Consider the following 16,626-nt stretch of genomic DNA (forward strand, 5'->3'; position numbering starts at 1 on the left):
CAGGGCCCCCATGATGTGTCACTGGGAATGCCTGGGGCCACACCCCAGCTCCCCCCAGGGGACAGTGTGAGCTCAGCCTCTCAGGGGAGGGACGCTCAGCCCTGGCTGGCCGTCTCACCTGTCCCTCTTTGTCCTCCAGGGTGTCCCTGGTGAAGCGGGAGCCCCCGGCCTCGTGGGTCCCAGGGTGAGTATCGGTCATTCTGCTGCCCCCTCCCTGCGAGCCTCTGCCAGGGCCCCCCCGCGGCACTCTGCTGTCCTGCTCCCTGCTCCTCCCTGCGCCCCTGCCCCAGGTCTCTTGCTTCATGGCTCCTGGTGTCTGCCACAGGGTGAACGAGGCTTCCCAGGCGAACGTGGCTCTCCCGGAGCCCAGGGCCTCCAGGGGCCCCGTGGCCTCCCCGGCACTCCTGGCACAGACGGTCCCAAAGTAAGTGAGGCTGGCAGGTTGTCCGGGCCACCTGCTGGGGCAGAAGGAGGAAGGGGAGGGGCTGGGAGGGCAGAGGAGGAAGGGAAGGAAAGGGGACCTGGGCGCTGGGGTCCTGGGCAGGTGCTGCCCACCACAGACCCCCTTCCCCCTCCTCCTGCAGGGCGCATCTGGCCCGGCTGGCCCCCCTGGGGCTCAGGGCCCTCCAGGTCTGCAGGGGATGCCCGGTGAGAGGGGCGCGGCTGGCATCGCCGGGCCCAAAGGAGACAGGGTGAGTACCAGGTTGAGCTCCCCCAAAGTCGCGGGTCCCTGCCCACACCCCCTCTCCCCATGGCCCGTGAGTGGGGAGGTCCCTAGTTAACCCTCTTGAGGAACCTGGAGATCCCTCGGGCATGCTCTGTTTGCCTTGTAGTGACACCCTCCCCCCACTTCCCTCCTTCCCACTCCTCTCGCTCACCCTGAACCCCACCCTGAACCCGGAGCAGATCCTGCTGGGTGGGGGGCTGAGCTCTGCTGGGAGCCTCGGCGAGGGGGAGGCTGAGCTGGAGAACCCTGCTGAGGTGGCCCTTCTTCTCCATCCCACAGGGAGACGTTGGTGAGAAAGGCCCCGAGGGAGCCCCTGGAAAGGACGGAGGACGAGTAAGTGAATGCTGGTCGCAGGTGCCATGGGGACCCCGGGGGGACAGAAAGGCAGCGTGTGAGTGCACCCCTGGTCCTGTCTCAGTTGTACAGATCTGGGGACTCTCCTGACAAGACTGGGGCCACGGGGTGAGGGGGAGTTCTGGGGGCTGTGGGAGCGTAGGCAGGGTCCCCGGACTCCCTGCTGGGCTCCAAGTCCCTGGTCAACTCTTCTGTCACCCTCACCTTTGCCTGCTTTCTCCCTAGGGCCTGACTGGTCCCATTGGCCCCCCTGGCCCCGCTGGCGCCAATGGTGAGAAGGTGAGTGCCTCCCTCTGGCTGGCCTCCCCCATCAGCCTCCTCATCTCCTACCAAGGACTGCTTTCTCGCCCCCTCCTGCCCACTAGGGGGCTGCAGGGACTGAGGGGTGGGAGTCTTCTTAAAAGCAGAGTCATAGGCTGTGGGCCCTGTGCAGTGGAGCCATGGGGGGAGGGGGGGTGGCCAGGGAGGCCCCAGGATGGGGGCTGGGGGTGCCTGAAGCAACAAGAGAAAATGGACCATCCATTGTGAGGCTTCCTGGATGCACTTCGCTCTGAAGAGCCCCACTCCGACCCCCAACCCTTCTCCGTGACTCTCGTCCCCTTCCCCACCTTAGGGAGAAGTTGGACCTCCTGGTCCTGCAGGAACCGCTGGTGCTCGTGGCGCCCCGGTGAGTATCTGCCCCTGAACCTGGCCCTGTCCCCGGGGCCCTGGGAGCCAGAGAAGTGGCCCTGCCTCACAGCCTGGCTCTTTGGGGCTGGAGGTGGGGGAGAGAGGAGAAAGGGAGGGAGAGGGCTTGTCATCCCCATGATGTGGTCACGGTGGAGGGCCTTCAGGTCACCAGACCCTCTGACCAAGGGAGGCCTTCTGACTTGGGTCTCTTGTCACTAGGACAAGGTGTCTTCCCTCTGGGGTTATAGTGTCGGGCGGGGAGGGGCAGGGAGGTGCGGGGCCAGCCCAGAGGGCTCTGGTGTAGGAGGGGACAGAGGCAGGCAGGCACGAGGCCTGAGCTCTCCGGGCCCCTTCTCTCACAGGGTGAACGTGGAGAGACTGGACCCCCTGGGCCCGCTGGATTCGCAGGTCCTCCCGTGAGTGTCCCCGACCACCCTCCTTCCCACCCCTCTGCTCAGGCCTGTGGGGGAGGGAGGGACAGAATGTAAAGAAGATGGAAGTGGCCTCTTTCTCTCCTTGCACACCCACACTGACCTCACGATCCCATCTGAGGGCAGCGTTCCGGGCCAGGGTGGACACAGGCTCGCTCACTCATTCACCCCGGACCACCCACTCACCCAGACCCCCTGGCCCTTTTGGAAGAACCCTGAGTATTCGGCTTGCCTCTCACTCCCCTTTCTCCTTGGGACAGGGTGCTGATGGCCAGCCAGGTGCCAAAGGCGAGCAAGGAGAGGCCGGCCAGAAAGGCGATGCTGGTGCCCCAGGTCCTCAGGGCCCCTCTGGAGCTCCTGGGCCTCAGGTGGGTAGCAGTGAGCTCCCCCAGCAACTGTTTTCATGGGGCAGGGTGCAGGGTGAGGGGCCCGGGGCGAGGCCAAGGCTGGCCAGGGGTGTAGCCCCTCCTGAGTTTCGCCTGGGACCTACCGGAGCCTGCCACCGCCCCAGACAGAGGGAGAGGCTGTGGGGAGGAATCTGTACTCCGGGATAAAGGTTCAAAAATAGCAAATTGGATTTCATTGTCTTGGGGTAGGGGGTGGGTGCCAGAGACAGACACAGGGTGAGGGTTGAGGACAAATAGCCCGGGACAAAGCAGCCAGGCTCCTGGGGAGGGACTGGGGAGCCCTTGGCCGGGCTCTGCAGATGCCTGATGGGCTTTCCTCCCTGAGGTCTCCTAGAACATGAGTGTATCGTGGCGGGGGTGGCAGGCCCATCTGTGACGGCTTCCTCGGGCTGGGATTTTAGCACCAAGAAAGCTACGTCTTTGCAAACCTAGCCCTCAGGAGTCCATTGTTGGGCATAGGGCCTGTTTGACCCCCACGAGGCCCACAGCCCTCCTCTGGGTGACCAGGCCTCACTGTGTCCCTCCTTCCTTGCCAGGGTCCTACTGGTGTGACTGGTCCTAAAGGAGCCCGAGGTGCTCAAGGCCCCCCGGTGAGTGAGGTCCCCGTTCCTACCAGGTGGGGTTGGGGGGACTGTGGGAGCAGCAGCTTCTCTCATGCTTCCACTCTGGCCTCATGAAGGCGGCCTGCCCGGAGGCTCCCGTGCCGGTGTTCTGGGATTCACTCACCTTTCTCAGCGTTGCTTTTGCCCCCAGCCTCAGTCCAGCCCACAGCCACGTGGGAAGGAGGGCCCCTCTCTGCGGGTGTGCCGTGGTCCTGGGAGGTCTGTGGTCCCACGGAGGCCGCGCTCAGCTCCCAGGGGCACTGAATGTCCTGGCCGATGCCCCCTGTAGGGGCTGGAGGCAGAGAAGCTGCAGCTTCCTGATCCGATGGCCAGACCCCACAGGGCCCTCTCTAGCTCTCCTTTCCACACCAGCCTCTGAGACCCCCCAACCCAATCTGATTCTTGGGCCTCCTGAGGACCCGAGGGATTCAGGACCTCTCTTCTCCTCATATAGGGAGCCACCGGATTCCCTGGAGCTGCTGGCCGCGTCGGACCCCCAGGCTCCAATGTAAGTGATGTTCCTGGCCGGTTCCTACCTTCCTCCTGGCATGAGAGGCATGGGCAGGGGTCAGAGTCTGGCACAGTCCCCCCAACAGGCACCCAAAGAGCCCAGACTGGCGTCCATCCCTTTATACCCATTCCTACTCCCCGGATGAGTCGTTACTTCATCACGGGGATCTGTCCTTGTAAACAGCTGGGAGCAGGGGCTGTGACCCTCTTGTTAGCCAAGGGCAGCCTTCCCTGCTGACTTGGGCTTGAACCCTCAGACTTCTGGCACACTGGGTGGGATAGGCTGGCACAACTGCCTTGATGCATCTTGCCCACAGGGGGTTTGCTATGGAGGGAAGAGAGATGGTGAAAAGTCACCCAGGTCACCACCCCCACCAAGTGCAGAGGGAGCGGGTACAGAGGCTTAGGGGTCAGAGGAGCCCAGTTTGAGTTGTTCCTTGAGGAACACTAGGCTTGGGGCCCAGAGTAAGGAGGCAGGAGGAAGTCCACATAGATCAGAAAAAGCAAATGCAGGGGCTGGGGAAGCCGGGGGGCAGGGGGGGATCACAGATCCCACATGGGAGAGAAGATTGAAGAGGTGGACTGGGGGTCGGGGTCAGGCCATCCTTCGTGTGGAGGGAACCCTGGGGGGGAACTGTTATCCCTAGGGTCACAGTGGCTTTGGCAGCCTGGATGGGGCAGGGTAAGATGAGTTCTCATGTCTTCCATTTGCTCTTCTAGGGAAACCCTGGACCCCCTGGTCCCCCTGGTCCTTCTGGAAAAGATGGTCCCAAAGGCGCTCGAGGAGACAGCGGCCCCCCTGGCCGCGCTGGTGACCCTGGTCTCCAAGGTCCTGCTGGACCCCCTGGCGAGAAGGGAGAGCCTGGAGATGATGGTCCCTCTGTAAGTCCCTCACATGCCTGGCCAGGGAGTCTTCTGAGCTCCCAGAGCGCAGAGTGGAGGGGGACGCCATGGAGGGACCTCTGCCGGGACAAGAAGAGTGCTGGTCCCTGGGAGTGGCAGCCAGGCCGGGTGTGGACGGCTGGCCACTCCATGTCAGAGCTCACGTTCTCACTCCTGCCTCCCCTCTCTTAGGGTCCCGATGGTCCTCCAGGTCCCCAGGGTCTGGCCGGTCAGAGGGGCATCGTTGGTCTACCTGGGCAGCGTGGTGAGAGAGGATTCCCTGGCTTGCCCGGCCCATCGGTGAGTGAAGGATGATACCCCTTCCTCTGGTGAGCTGGGCCCAGTCCGGCTCAGGCCTGAGCTCTCCACCCACAGCTCTTGGTGTGGTGGCCCGGCCTGTGCAGAAGCACCACCGCCCTCTGGGGCTTCCACCCGCTGTGCACCTGCAGAACTCTCCCTTCGTCAGCCCTTTCTTTGGAGAGGCTCAGCAGCAGGTCCTGGGCCAGGATTCTTAAGAGCGCACGGTCATCTTCCCTCTCGCTGTCCCTCTAGGGTGAGCCCGGCAAGCAGGGAGCTCCTGGTGCATCTGGAGACCGAGGCCCCCCAGGCCCCGTGGGTCCTCCTGGTCTGACTGGTCCTTCTGGTGAACCTGGACGAGAGGTGAGCAGTGAGACCCGTTGTGCATGGCCCTTACTGGGGAGAGGTGTGCTGGGCCAGGCCAAGTCCTGGTGCCCCGGCGGAGGGGATGACAGGACGGGCTGATAGGCCCCAGTGCCCGGCTGTGGTGGGGAGGATGTGATGGGAGGGAGAAGGGCATGGGGTGCAGAGCTGGTGCATGGGGAGGAAGGCACAAGGAAGCCTGGCGAGCTTCGGCAGCTCCAGCTGCATGGAAGGGAGCAGGCTGGGGCCCGGGGGGAGGCTGGGGGAGCAGAGTGGGAGCCGTGCAGGGGCAGCTCTGAAGGCATCCTGCTTCCCCTTGCCCAGGGCAGCCCCGGTGCTGATGGTCCTCCTGGCAGAGATGGCGCAGCTGGAGTCAAGGTGAGTATCTGGCGGTCTCTATGTGCAGTGGGGACAGGGAGGACATTCTGTTGGGCCTAACAGGTCAGCCTGGGGTGGCAGGTCGGGGGTCAGGGTCTTGTCTCAGTTCGGGAGGTCAGTTTCTCCATGTCTCCCTGGAACATTCTTCTCTAAGCCCGAGACCTCTCTCCTGACAGGGTGATCGTGGTGAGACTGGTCCCGTGGGTGCTCCCGGAGCCCCTGGGTCCCCTGGCTCTCCTGGCCCCGCCGGCCCAACTGGAAAGCAGGGAGACCGAGGAGAAGCTGTGAGTGTCCGGAATTTGGTCAAAGCTGGAAGTGGAGGAGGGTGGCCAAGGGAGCTGGGAGCTCACCCACCGTCTACCGGTCGCCAGGCCCTGGAGGCGTCTCTGGGTCCGGGAGGTCTCTGAGCCCTGGGAGCAGCAGCCTCGGTGCCCAGCCCGGGGCAGGTGCAGAGGAGGGCCAGCCCTGTCCCGGCTCTGCTCCGACACCGTTCCCGCTCTCTCCCTCACAGGGTGCACAAGGTCCCATGGGTCCTGCAGGACCGGCTGGAGCCCGGGGAATCCCAGTGAGTATCTGCCTGTCCTCTGTTGGCTTCTTGAGGGCAGGTCTGGAGGGCGGTGGGGACCCTGTGGCTCCTGGGACTCCTTGGCTGAGGGGAAGCCAGCAAAGTGCTCCTGCCCTGGCCAACCCAACCCAACTTGCGTCTCTCTTGTTCCCAGGGCCCTCAAGGTCCCCGAGGTGACAAAGGAGAAGCTGGAGAGGCTGGCGAGAGGGGACTGAAGGGACACCGTGGCTTCACTGGTCTGCAGGGACTGCCCGGCCCTCCTGTGAGTGTTGCTGTCTATGCGTGGCTCCCCAGTGCCTCCCACTGCTCAGAGCCCCCCTGAGTGTCCCATGCTGCTAAGTCAACTTGGGCTCATCCTCAGAAATTGCCAGGACTTCCTCAGGGTTGGAGGGAGGAGCCAGTGGAAAGGGAACAGGGGTAGGACATGTGTCATATGTACAGTCAAGAAGGCCTCCCACCCTGGAAGATGGGGCCCTGTCGGGGCTGACCTCTGACCTTTGCCTCTTCCTTTTGCACAGGGTCCTTCTGGAGATCAAGGTGCTTCTGGCCCTGCTGGTCCTTCTGGCCCTAGAGTAAGTGAGATGGAGGGAGTCCTTCCTCATGGGGTGGACCGGGCACTGGCCAGGCGTTCTGAGGGGGAGGGAAGCCTTGGGCTCAGGGAGGGGACTGGCTCAGGGTGACCAGGGCCAGAAAAGCTCCTGAGTCCACAGGCTGGATGAACATGACAACAGCTCCCGGCTGTCAGCCGGGCCCCCTGGGAGTAGGGTCTGACAAGGAGGAGCTTAGGATGGCAGCAGAGCCGTGAAACCACCCTGCGGTCCTTGGCCAAGCAGCCGCCAGCCTGGCCTCTGTGACTGAGACGTGTGCAGCTGCAGGGCCTCACAGCAGGACGGCTACGTGACCAGCCACTCCCCACGGCCCCCTTGGTGATGGCTCTTCTCTCCTGGCCTGCAGGGTCCTCCTGGTCCCGTCGGTCCCTCTGGCAAAGATGGTGCTAACGGAATCCCTGGCCCCATCGGACCTCCTGGTCCCCGTGGACGTTCAGGCGAAACTGGCCCTGCTGTGAGTGTGCTGACTCCTTCCCCGCTGTCCGGGCTGTCCCCAGCATCCCGAGGCTCGAGCTCTCTTGTGCCAAGGGCCTTTTTCAGGGCATCAGCCTGCGGCCAACGATGATAGCATCCTTTATCCTGGGTCTTCCCGGGACATTTAAAGGGCCCATATTGAAAAAAAAAATTAAAAAAAAAATAATACAGGGTCCATATTGGTATTGGGACACAGAAGAGAGGGGCTGATGAAGAAGTAGGGGAAGGGCTAGGATTTTCTTGGCCTTGGCCTGCCGCACCCCTCCCCCACCCAGGGGACTGGAAGACGATACCCTAGCATCTTCTAGCAGGTGGAGAGGTACACAGGAGGGGCGTGTCCCCACAATTCCTGGCTGACTGCTGTGTTTCCCGCTTTCCTGCTGCAGGGTCCTCCCGGAAACCCCGGACCCCCTGGCCCTCCAGGTCCCCCTGGCCCTGGCATCGACATGTCTGCCTTTGCTGGCCTGGGCCAGAGAGAGAAGGGCCCCGACCCCCTGCAGTACATGCGGGCTGACCAGGCGGCCGGCGACCTGAGACAGCATGATGCCGAGGTGGACGCCACACTCAAGTCCCTCAACAACCAGATTGAGAGCATCCGCAGCCCCGAGGGCTCCCGCAAGAACCCCGCTCGTACCTGCCGGGACCTGAAACTCTGCCACCCTGAATGGAAGAGCGGTGAGCCTGCAGGGCAGGTCCCCTGGCCCCAGTAGAGCAGGACGTCAACCCACTGGGCACGGCGCCTTCAGAAAAAGGGAGGCGGCATCTCTTAGCACCAGGCAGAGCCGGCCTGAAAGGTTCTCATGGGTGGCTTGCACCTGCAAGAGGGTCTCCTTGCTCCTGGGTCCCTGCTTCTCCCCCCGCCCTTGGGCTCCACTGGCCCTCACAATCCATGCCTCTCCTGTGGGTCCCCATAAGCCCTTCTGTCTCTCCCAGGCAGGCCCGGCCCTCTTGGGAATGCCTGCCTCTCTGAACCCCAATGGGGTATTGCCTCCTCCCCCTGCAGGAGACTACTGGATTGACCCCAACCAGGGCTGCACCTTGGATGCCATGAAGGTTTTCTGCAACATGGAGACTGGCGAGACGTGCGTCTACCCCAACCCAGCGAGCGTTCCCAAGAAGAACTGGTGGAGCAGCAAGAGCAAGGACAAGAAACATATCTGGTTTGGAGAAACCATCAATGGTGGCTTCCACGTGAGTACCTGGCTGCTCTAACCAGGGATGGCACCTCAAAATCTTTCTCTCTCCAAGCTGATGGCACCTCACCCACACTCTTGCCAGTCTTTTTGGGGGCTTAAGAGGAAGGAAACAGGAGGGATAGTATTTTTAACTGGGATTCCTCTGGATGCTGCTCCTGGGCCTCACATCACTGCTGTCTGCCCTAACAGTTCAGCTACGGTGATGACAACCTGGCTCCCAACACTGCCAACGTCCAGATGACCTTCCTCCGCCTGCTGTCCACCGAGGGCTCTCAGAATATCACCTACCACTGCAAGAACAGCATTGCCTACCTGGACGAAGCAGCCGGCAACCTCAAGAAGGCCCTGCTCATCCAGGGCTCCAATGATGTGGAGATCCGGGCTGAGGGCAACAGCAGGTTCACATATACTGTTCTGAAGGATGGCTGCACGGTGAGTCAAGCTGGCTGGAGCTTCCAGAAGGGTGGCCCACATCCTAAAGTGATGGGATCCTCAGGGGTGTGAGCGTGTGGGGTTGGGTAGAGAAGACATGCAGAGTGACGGGAGAGGGCAGGGTGCTGTTCCGTCTTCTTCACTCCCCTGGCTCAAGGCAAATAAGGGGAGTAAGCCCTACCCGGCACATCCAGTTACTCTTGTTGGAGTACTCACATCATGAGTTTGGCTCGGCCCACAGGGTGGAGCAAAGAGAGGCTCTCACTATAGTGGACGGAGCAAGGAGGGAAGGGCAGTGTGGAGGGGGCCTTGCTCTAAGGACAGGAGTTGAGGTGGAGATGGCTCTGGGAAGCCAAGGAGAGGTCGAGGGAGCCCCTGAGCATGTTTTGTACTTTGTGCTCTATGCTGCTCAGTTTTGGGGTCCTTGGCAGCTGGCACTGGACAGTTTCTCCTCTCTTTCTCCCCTAGAAACACACCGGTAAGTGGGGCAAGACTATGATCGAGTACCGGTCACAGAAGACCTCGCGCCTCCCCATCATTGACATTGCGCCCATGGACATAGGAGGGCCCGAGCAGGAATTTGGTGTGGACATCGGGCCTGTCTGCTTCTTGTAAAAACCCGAACCCACAAACAACACAATCCATTGCCAATCCAGAGGACCCAAGTACTTTCCAGTCCCAGTCACTCTAGGGCTCTGCACTGAATGGCTGACCTGACCTGATGTCCATTCATCCCACCCGCTCACAGTGTGGACTTTTCTCCCCTCTTTCTAAGAGACCTGAACTGGGCAGACTGCAAAATAAAATCTCGGTGTTCTATTTATTTATTGTCTTCCTGTAAGACCTTTGGGTCGAGGCAGAGGCAGGAAACTAACTGGTGTGAGTCAAACGCCCCCTGAGTGACTGTCCCCAGCCCAGGCAAGAAGATCTCCCTTCAGGTGCCGGGCGCAGGAACTGCGTGTGTCCTACACAATGGTGCTATTCTGTGTCAAACACCTCTGTATTTTTTAAAACATCAATTGATATTAAAAACAAAAAAATTATTGGAAAGTACATATTGACCTGTGCTTTGTTCTTTATTTGCCCTCAGTCTTTGAGTTTGTAGGCAGGACCAAATGGCCATCCTAAGGCCTTAATCTGTTGACTTTTCAACCAGGAGGGGAGGGCACTAGAGTCATATTGCCTGTGACCTCACATGAACACAGACTTGCCTCTTTTTGTAACCTTTGCACTGCATGGAACCCAGGAGTGAACTGGGACCAGAGGCCAAGATTTGGGAAGGGAGGCAGAAACTATAGGAATTGCGTTGTTCTGGAGCACACACAAAACTCAACTCCAGGGCATACGGGCGTAGGACTCTGTGTGGGCCCCATCTTGCTGGATGGCAGGGGGTGGGGAGGAGGGGAGGGGAAGCACGTCCTCAGGGGCCTGTGATAAGTGCACATGACGGGCCAATCTGGGCGATCTACTTATCTGTGACTTATGTCATGGAGAGGTGGAGGTGTTACATGCTTGCCTGTACCCCTCATTCCATTTTCCTGCCCCCTGCTCTGGCCTTCCCTTCTCCACTTCCTAGGCCTGAACTCAAAGCTTCCACGGACTTCCTCTCAACACCAGGGTTATGAGCGGATAGCCTCCCATGTCTCCCTATCAGCAGGGGTCCCTTGCTTTCCAGTGACTCATGAGTGGCACACTGAGGAAACTGTCACCTTCCCTACCAGAGGGTATGGTGGGTGTGATGTGTGATGTGAGCAGGAGACATGAAGACAATCCAAATCAACAACACTAGTATTTTGTAAAATAAATTTCAAAAGATACCTGACACGGCTGATAAACCAGGGAGCCATCCCTTTCTCCTATCCCTGCCTCTTCCTTCCTCCAGATGATGAAGGTAGATAGTTTTCCTATTAAACAACAAAAATTAAAATACCTAAGATATTTTTGTTGGACTTGTATTAAAATCCAGCTTACAGTGTCAACTTTGTTGAATAAAGTGTAACTTATCAGGGCTAGTTTGTGACAAACTAAGAGTAAAATGAAAACATAAGTGAAAATACCTAACTAGAAAAGCTATCTGATAATTTAAAATAACTCTTCCATCTACTGAGAGACCTAATGCCAGCAAGGAGAGAGCAGTGGGGTATACGGATGCTTTTGAAAACTTCTACCTAGACTAAGGTGGAGGTGAGTGGTGGAGTCTAGCTCCACCCTGTAGCTACATTCAATGAACTTACACTGCTTCCTAGCCCACTTTGCTTCCCACAGTGGTGTCACAGCTCCCGGTTCTTACTAAGGCAGCACAGAGGATTGTGACCATCAGCTCAGACTTTTATAAGAGAAGTCCCATTTATACCAGGATATCAAGATGATCCCTCAAAGCCCACCCACCTCCTCAGCACCTACTAAAACCTAGAAATAAGAGCAACTGTTGCATTGGTCATCAACAAGTAAGCCAGAAAGAAGAGCTCAAGGGAAGGGAAGGGAAGGGAAGCAGTGGAACAGAAAGCCTGCATCTGCTTCAACTGTGGTCAAATCAAAATATACATCCTTGGCTGCCAATGCTATGCTCCCTACCAGTGTTCTCTTGTCCCAACTTAGCCTAGAGGGAAAGGTGAGAATAACCTTTTTTTTTTTTTTTAAGATTTTATTTATTTATTCATGAGAGACAGAGAAAGAGAGAGAGAGGCAGAGACATAGGCAGAGGGAGAAGCAGGCTCCCTGCAGGAACCCGATGCGTGACTCAATTCCTAGACCCGGGATCACACCCTGAGCCAAGGCGGATGCTTAACCGCTGAGCCACCCAGGCATCCTGTGAGAATAACCACGTTTGTTACTAATTCCTGTGATCCCTGGTGCCCCAGGAAAGGCAAAAATGTCTGTCTGGTAAGGATAGCCTCTCCTGACCCCAGTAGGATTGAATGGATAGACCTGGATTACTAAAATGAGATCGCTTATATCCATAAAAACATAGCATTAAAGGGCTTTCACTAGGAACTGGAGCTCAGACTTCCTCAAGTCACTTAGTTCCTAAGTTAATCACAACTTCTGAAATTGGTTCCCCTTCTAACCATGTGAAGGAACACAGAATCTCAAGAGTGCTGTCAAGGTGGTAAAGAATCTTATTTATAGTTACTTCTGGGGAAAATTGCAGAGTAAGAGGATCCTAAGCTCACCCTGTCCCACAGATACCTCCAGAATTACCCATATCACTGTTAACAACCCAGAAAATGACACAAATAGTCGAAAATACCATAGCTAAATGTAGAGAAGAGGCCACATCAGAAACAGTAGAAAGGGCCAAGATGTGGTCCAGAGCTAAACAGACTTAGAGAACTGTCCATGGGAGGGAGGGACACCAAGGGTGTGAAGGAGGGGGAGAGAACAAACCTTCACACCAGAAATCCCAGGCATGGAGCTTGCATATGGAAAACAAAGTCCCGTAACACTTGGCTTTGAAAACCACTGGGCAAAACTTTGTAGTTCTTACAATCAATCAGCAGGGGCTGAATACCTGGAACTTTAAAAATAAGTAGGCTCAGCTCTGGGAGAGCTGGGAGGGTGACAGGGAACAGAGTCCCTGTCTTTAAAGAAACAGCAAAACAAACACCCCTGCTGAGATATAGCATAGAAGAAATAGTTTGAAAGACACCTAGGGTATATGGGAGGGAGATTTGTTTGCTAATCTCAGAGCATGTGCTGGAGGAGCAGGGATCTTTGGGAGACTTGTCCAGGAACAAAGGAGCTGGCAGGCAGCATAACCCTCCCCTGTCTCAGCCTAGACACAAGGACACCTGAGGGAACCAGTGTGACATCAACACCCCCCCACCTAGCTTGCCAACAATGGCAAGCTAGGTTCTCCTGAAGACATGCCCCCTCCAACCTGGCTGGCTTTGGCCAGAGTTTTAGGCAGCTGCATATCCTCCCCCACAGTGGAAGGGTACAAGATTTACTGGCCACAAGCCCTGCTCCCATGCTGTCCTGTGGACCTGTCCCCTCCAATATGCCTTTGGCCAGAGCCTACCCAAAGTGGTGCCACAAGCGTGGAAGTGTGCAAACAGGGGCCAGCACCACTCCAAAGTGACTAATGCCCTGGGGAAAGGTGAAGATAACCATACACACTAGTCCAACTATGGCCCTAACAGTGGGCTAGGGGCAGGCAGCTGATGTGATTGCTGACCCCACTCACCAATGAAAGCTCTCAGGGGATAACACAAGGAAAGCACCCTGCAGTTTGGTGCTACTATATCTCTGGCAAACATTTAGACTGACAACTCAAGCCCAAAGGCAGCCCCAGACTGGCCTACTAACACAGGGGCCAAACCTTGCCCACAATAGGCAAAGAGAGCCATTGCAGATGACTGGACTGAAGGCAAACACGGTTCAGCCACAACAGCAGGGCTCATGCAGAACACATAGGAGACACCCTTGAAGGACCAGGTCTTGGTGAACAGAGGACATTACACTGCAGGGCACTCCGGGACCTCTCCTTCATAAGACCACTACTTTCAAGAGCGAGACATAGTTGACTTTCCTAATACAGAGAAACAGACACAGAGAGTTAGACAAAATGAGGAGACAAAAGGATATGTCCCAAGTGAAAGATCAGGACAAAATCACAGAAAGAGGGCTAAACAAAATGAAGATAAGTAGTATGACTAAGTAATTTAAAGTAATGGTCATAAAGATACTCACTGTACTGAGAAGAGTGGAGGATCTCAGTGAGACCCTTAACAAAGAGACAGAAAACATAAAGAACCAATCAGAAATGAAGAACTCAATAACTGAAATTAAAAAATACACTACATGGAATAAATAGTAGACTAGAAGCAGAAGGATGGATCAGCAACCTGAAGGACAGAACACTAGAAATCAATAGAACTGAATAGGAGAGAGAGAGAAAAAAAAAATGAGAGGGGGTGGAGACAGACTTAGGGAAATCAGTGACTCCATCAAGCATAACAACATTCACATTATAGGTATCTTAGAAGGAGAAGAGAGAGGAAAGGTGCAGAAAATTCGAAAAAATAATAGCTGAAAACATTCTGAATCTGGGGGAAGGAAACGAATCTTGGGGCAGCCTGGGTGGCTCAGAGGTTTAGCGCTTGCCTTCAGCCCAGGGTGTGATTCTGGAGACCTGGGATCGGGTCCCATGTCGGGCTCCCTGCATGGAGCCTGCTTCTCCTTCTGCCTGTGTCTCTGCCTGCCTCTCTCTCTCTCTCGCTGTCTCTGTGTCTCTCATGAATAAATAAATAAAATCTTAAAAAAAAAAAAAAGAAATCTAGATCCAAGAGGCAAAGAGAGCCCCTCCAAAAATCAACCCAAGAAGGTCCACACCAAGACACCCAGTAATTAAAATGGCAAAAAGTAATAAAGAATTTTAAATGCAGCAGGAGAAAAGTTATATAAAAGGGAAACCTAGAAACCCCATAAGGCTATTAGGGTACTTTCTGGCAGCACCTTTGTAGGCCAAAGTACTGGAAGAAAAATTCCTGCGGCTAAGAATATTCTATACAGCAAGGCTATCATTCAGATTCAAAGGAGAAAGATTTTCTCAAAAAACCAAAAGTTAGGGGTACCTGGGTGGCTCAGTCGGTTGAGCATCTGACTCTTGGTTTAGGCTCAGGTCATGACCTCAGGGTTATGATATTGAGCCCAACACTTGGCTGAGCTCAGCAGGAAGTCTGCTTGAGATTCTCTCTCTCTTCTCCCTCTCAACCCCTTCTCTCAATCCAAAAAAAAAAAAATCTTAAAAAAAAAAACCCGAACCTAAAAGTTAAAGGAGTTCATGACCACTAAGCCAGCCATACAAGAAGTATTAAAGGGAACTCTTTGAGTGGAAAATAAAGATAAGTAGGAATAAGAAAAAGTAGGAAGCACAAAAGCAGTAAAAATAGGTATATCTGTAAAAATCAGTCAAGCGATTCACAAAACAAAAGGAAATAAAGTATGACACCATAAACCTAAAATGTAGGGTGGGGGGAGAGGAGTAAAGAATGGGTTCAAACTTAAGTGACCATCAACTTAATATAGACCCCTACATGCCTAAGAGATTACAGACAAACATAATGGTAACCACAAATTAAAAAAACCCACTGATAATGCAAAGAATAAAGAGAAAGGAATCCAAGTATATCACTAAAGAAAGCCAGCAAACTGTGAGAGAAGAAAGCAAGAGAAGAAAGGAACAGAGAAGTACAAAAACAAATATAAAACAAGTAAGAAAATGGCAATAAGTACATACCTATCAATAATTATGTTGATTGTAAATGGACTAAATGCTCCAAACAAAAGACACAGAGTGATGGAATGGATAAAAAAGCAAGACCCATCTATATGCTGCCAACAAGAGACTCAGTTCAAACCTCAAGACATATGCAGATCGAAAGTGGAGGGATGGAAAAGAATTATTATTCAAATGGAAGTGAAAAGAAAACCAGAGAAGCAATACTTGTATCAGACGAAACAGACTTATGAACAGACTGTCACAAGAGACAAAGAAAGACACTACATAATCATAAAGGGAACAATTCAACAAGAAGATCTAACAATTGTAAATATTTATGCACCTAACACAGGAGCACCCAAATACACAAAGTAGCTATTAACAAACATAAAGGAAGTAATAAAGAGTAATACAATGGTAGTAGAGGACTTTAACAACTCAGTTACATGAATGGACCATTCAAATAAGAGTATCAACAAGGAAACAACTTTGAATGACACAGTGGACCAGATAGGTCTAACAGATATACTCAGAACATATCACCCTGAAATAGCAGAATACATATTCTTTTACAAAACAGCCTCAACAAATTCAGGATCAAAGTCATACCATGAATCTTTTCCAACCACAATGCTATGAAACTAGAAATCAGTCACAAGAAAAATATCTGGAAAGAACATAAATACATGGAGGTTAAATAATATGCTACTAAACAGTGAACAGGTCAAGAAGTCAAAAAGGAAATAAAAAATACATGGAGGCAATCAAAACACAATGGTTGAAAATCTCTGGGACGCAGCAAAAGCTGTTCTAAGAGGGAAGTATATAGCAATACAGGCCTACTTCAAGAAGCAAGAAAAATATCAAATAAACAACCTAACCTTACACCTACAGGCACTAGAGAAAGAACAAAAAAAATCTAAACCAGCAAAAGGAAGGAAATAATAAAGATTAGAGTAGAAATAAATGATATAGAAACTAAAAAAACAACAGAACATTATCAGTGAATCCAGGACCTGGTTCTTTGACATGATCAACAAAATTGATAAACCTCTAGTTAGACGAGAGAGAGAGAGAGAGAGAGAGAGAGAGAGAGAGAGAGAGAAACAACCTAAATAAACAAAATCACTAATCAAAGAGAAGAAATGACCAACACCACAGAAATACAATTTTAACAGATTATGAAAACCTATATGCCAAAAAAATTGGACAACATAAAGAAATGGATAAATTCTTAGACATATAACCTCCAAAAACTGAAGTAGAAAGAAATAAAAAATTTGAACAGACCAATTGCTAGCAATGAATTGAACCAGTCATCAAAAAACTCTCAACAAACAAAAGTCCAGGACCAGACAACATCATGGGTGAATTTTACCAAACAATTAAAGAAGAGTTAATGCCTATTCTCAAACTATTCCAAAAATTAGAAGAGGAAGTAAATCTTCCAAATTCATTCTTTGAGGCTAGTATTACCCTGATACCAAACCTATATATAGACACTGGAA

At 53.8% G+C, this 16,626-nt stretch overlaps 1 protein-coding gene across 2 annotated transcripts in view; it reads left to right on the forward strand.

Annotated features, from left to right (window-relative positions):
- COL2A1 (collagen type II alpha 1 chain) overlaps window positions 1-9,718 on the forward strand; it is a 30,531-nt gene extending 20,813 nt beyond the window's left edge. For both annotated transcript variants that reach the window (XM_077870307.1, XM_077870308.1), the window contains 23 exons: window positions 140-184; window positions 326-424; window positions 585-692; window positions 1,007-1,060; window positions 1,307-1,360; window positions 1,695-1,748; window positions 2,113-2,166; window positions 2,442-2,549; window positions 3,125-3,178; window positions 3,645-3,698; window positions 4,421-4,582; window positions 4,775-4,882; window positions 5,135-5,242; window positions 5,567-5,620; window positions 5,797-5,904; window positions 6,132-6,185; window positions 6,340-6,447; window positions 6,704-6,757; window positions 7,140-7,247; window positions 7,654-7,942; window positions 8,271-8,458; window positions 8,653-8,895; window positions 9,364-9,718. In XM_077870307.1, the coding sequence (XP_077726433.1) occupies window positions 140-184; window positions 326-424; window positions 585-692; window positions 1,007-1,060; window positions 1,307-1,360; window positions 1,695-1,748; window positions 2,113-2,166; window positions 2,442-2,549; window positions 3,125-3,178; window positions 3,645-3,698; window positions 4,421-4,582; window positions 4,775-4,882; window positions 5,135-5,242; window positions 5,567-5,620; window positions 5,797-5,904; window positions 6,132-6,185; window positions 6,340-6,447; window positions 6,704-6,757; window positions 7,140-7,247; window positions 7,654-7,942; window positions 8,271-8,458; window positions 8,653-8,895; window positions 9,364-9,510 (2,415 nt within the window). In that variant the 3' untranslated portion in view covers window positions 9,511-9,718. The remainder of the gene's footprint in view (window positions 1-139; window positions 185-325; window positions 425-584; window positions 693-1,006; window positions 1,061-1,306; window positions 1,361-1,694; window positions 1,749-2,112; window positions 2,167-2,441; window positions 2,550-3,124; window positions 3,179-3,644; window positions 3,699-4,420; window positions 4,583-4,774; window positions 4,883-5,134; window positions 5,243-5,566; window positions 5,621-5,796; window positions 5,905-6,131; window positions 6,186-6,339; window positions 6,448-6,703; window positions 6,758-7,139; window positions 7,248-7,653; window positions 7,943-8,270; window positions 8,459-8,652; window positions 8,896-9,363) is intronic.
- The last annotated feature ends 6,908 nt before the right edge of the window (window positions 9,719-16,626 follow it).

The sequence above is a fragment of the Canis aureus genome, chromosome 25, assembly GCF_053574225.1.
Source record: "Canis aureus isolate CA01 chromosome 25, VMU_Caureus_v.1.0, whole genome shotgun sequence".
Taxonomy (NCBI): Eukaryota; Metazoa; Chordata; class Mammalia; order Carnivora; family Canidae; genus Canis; species Canis aureus.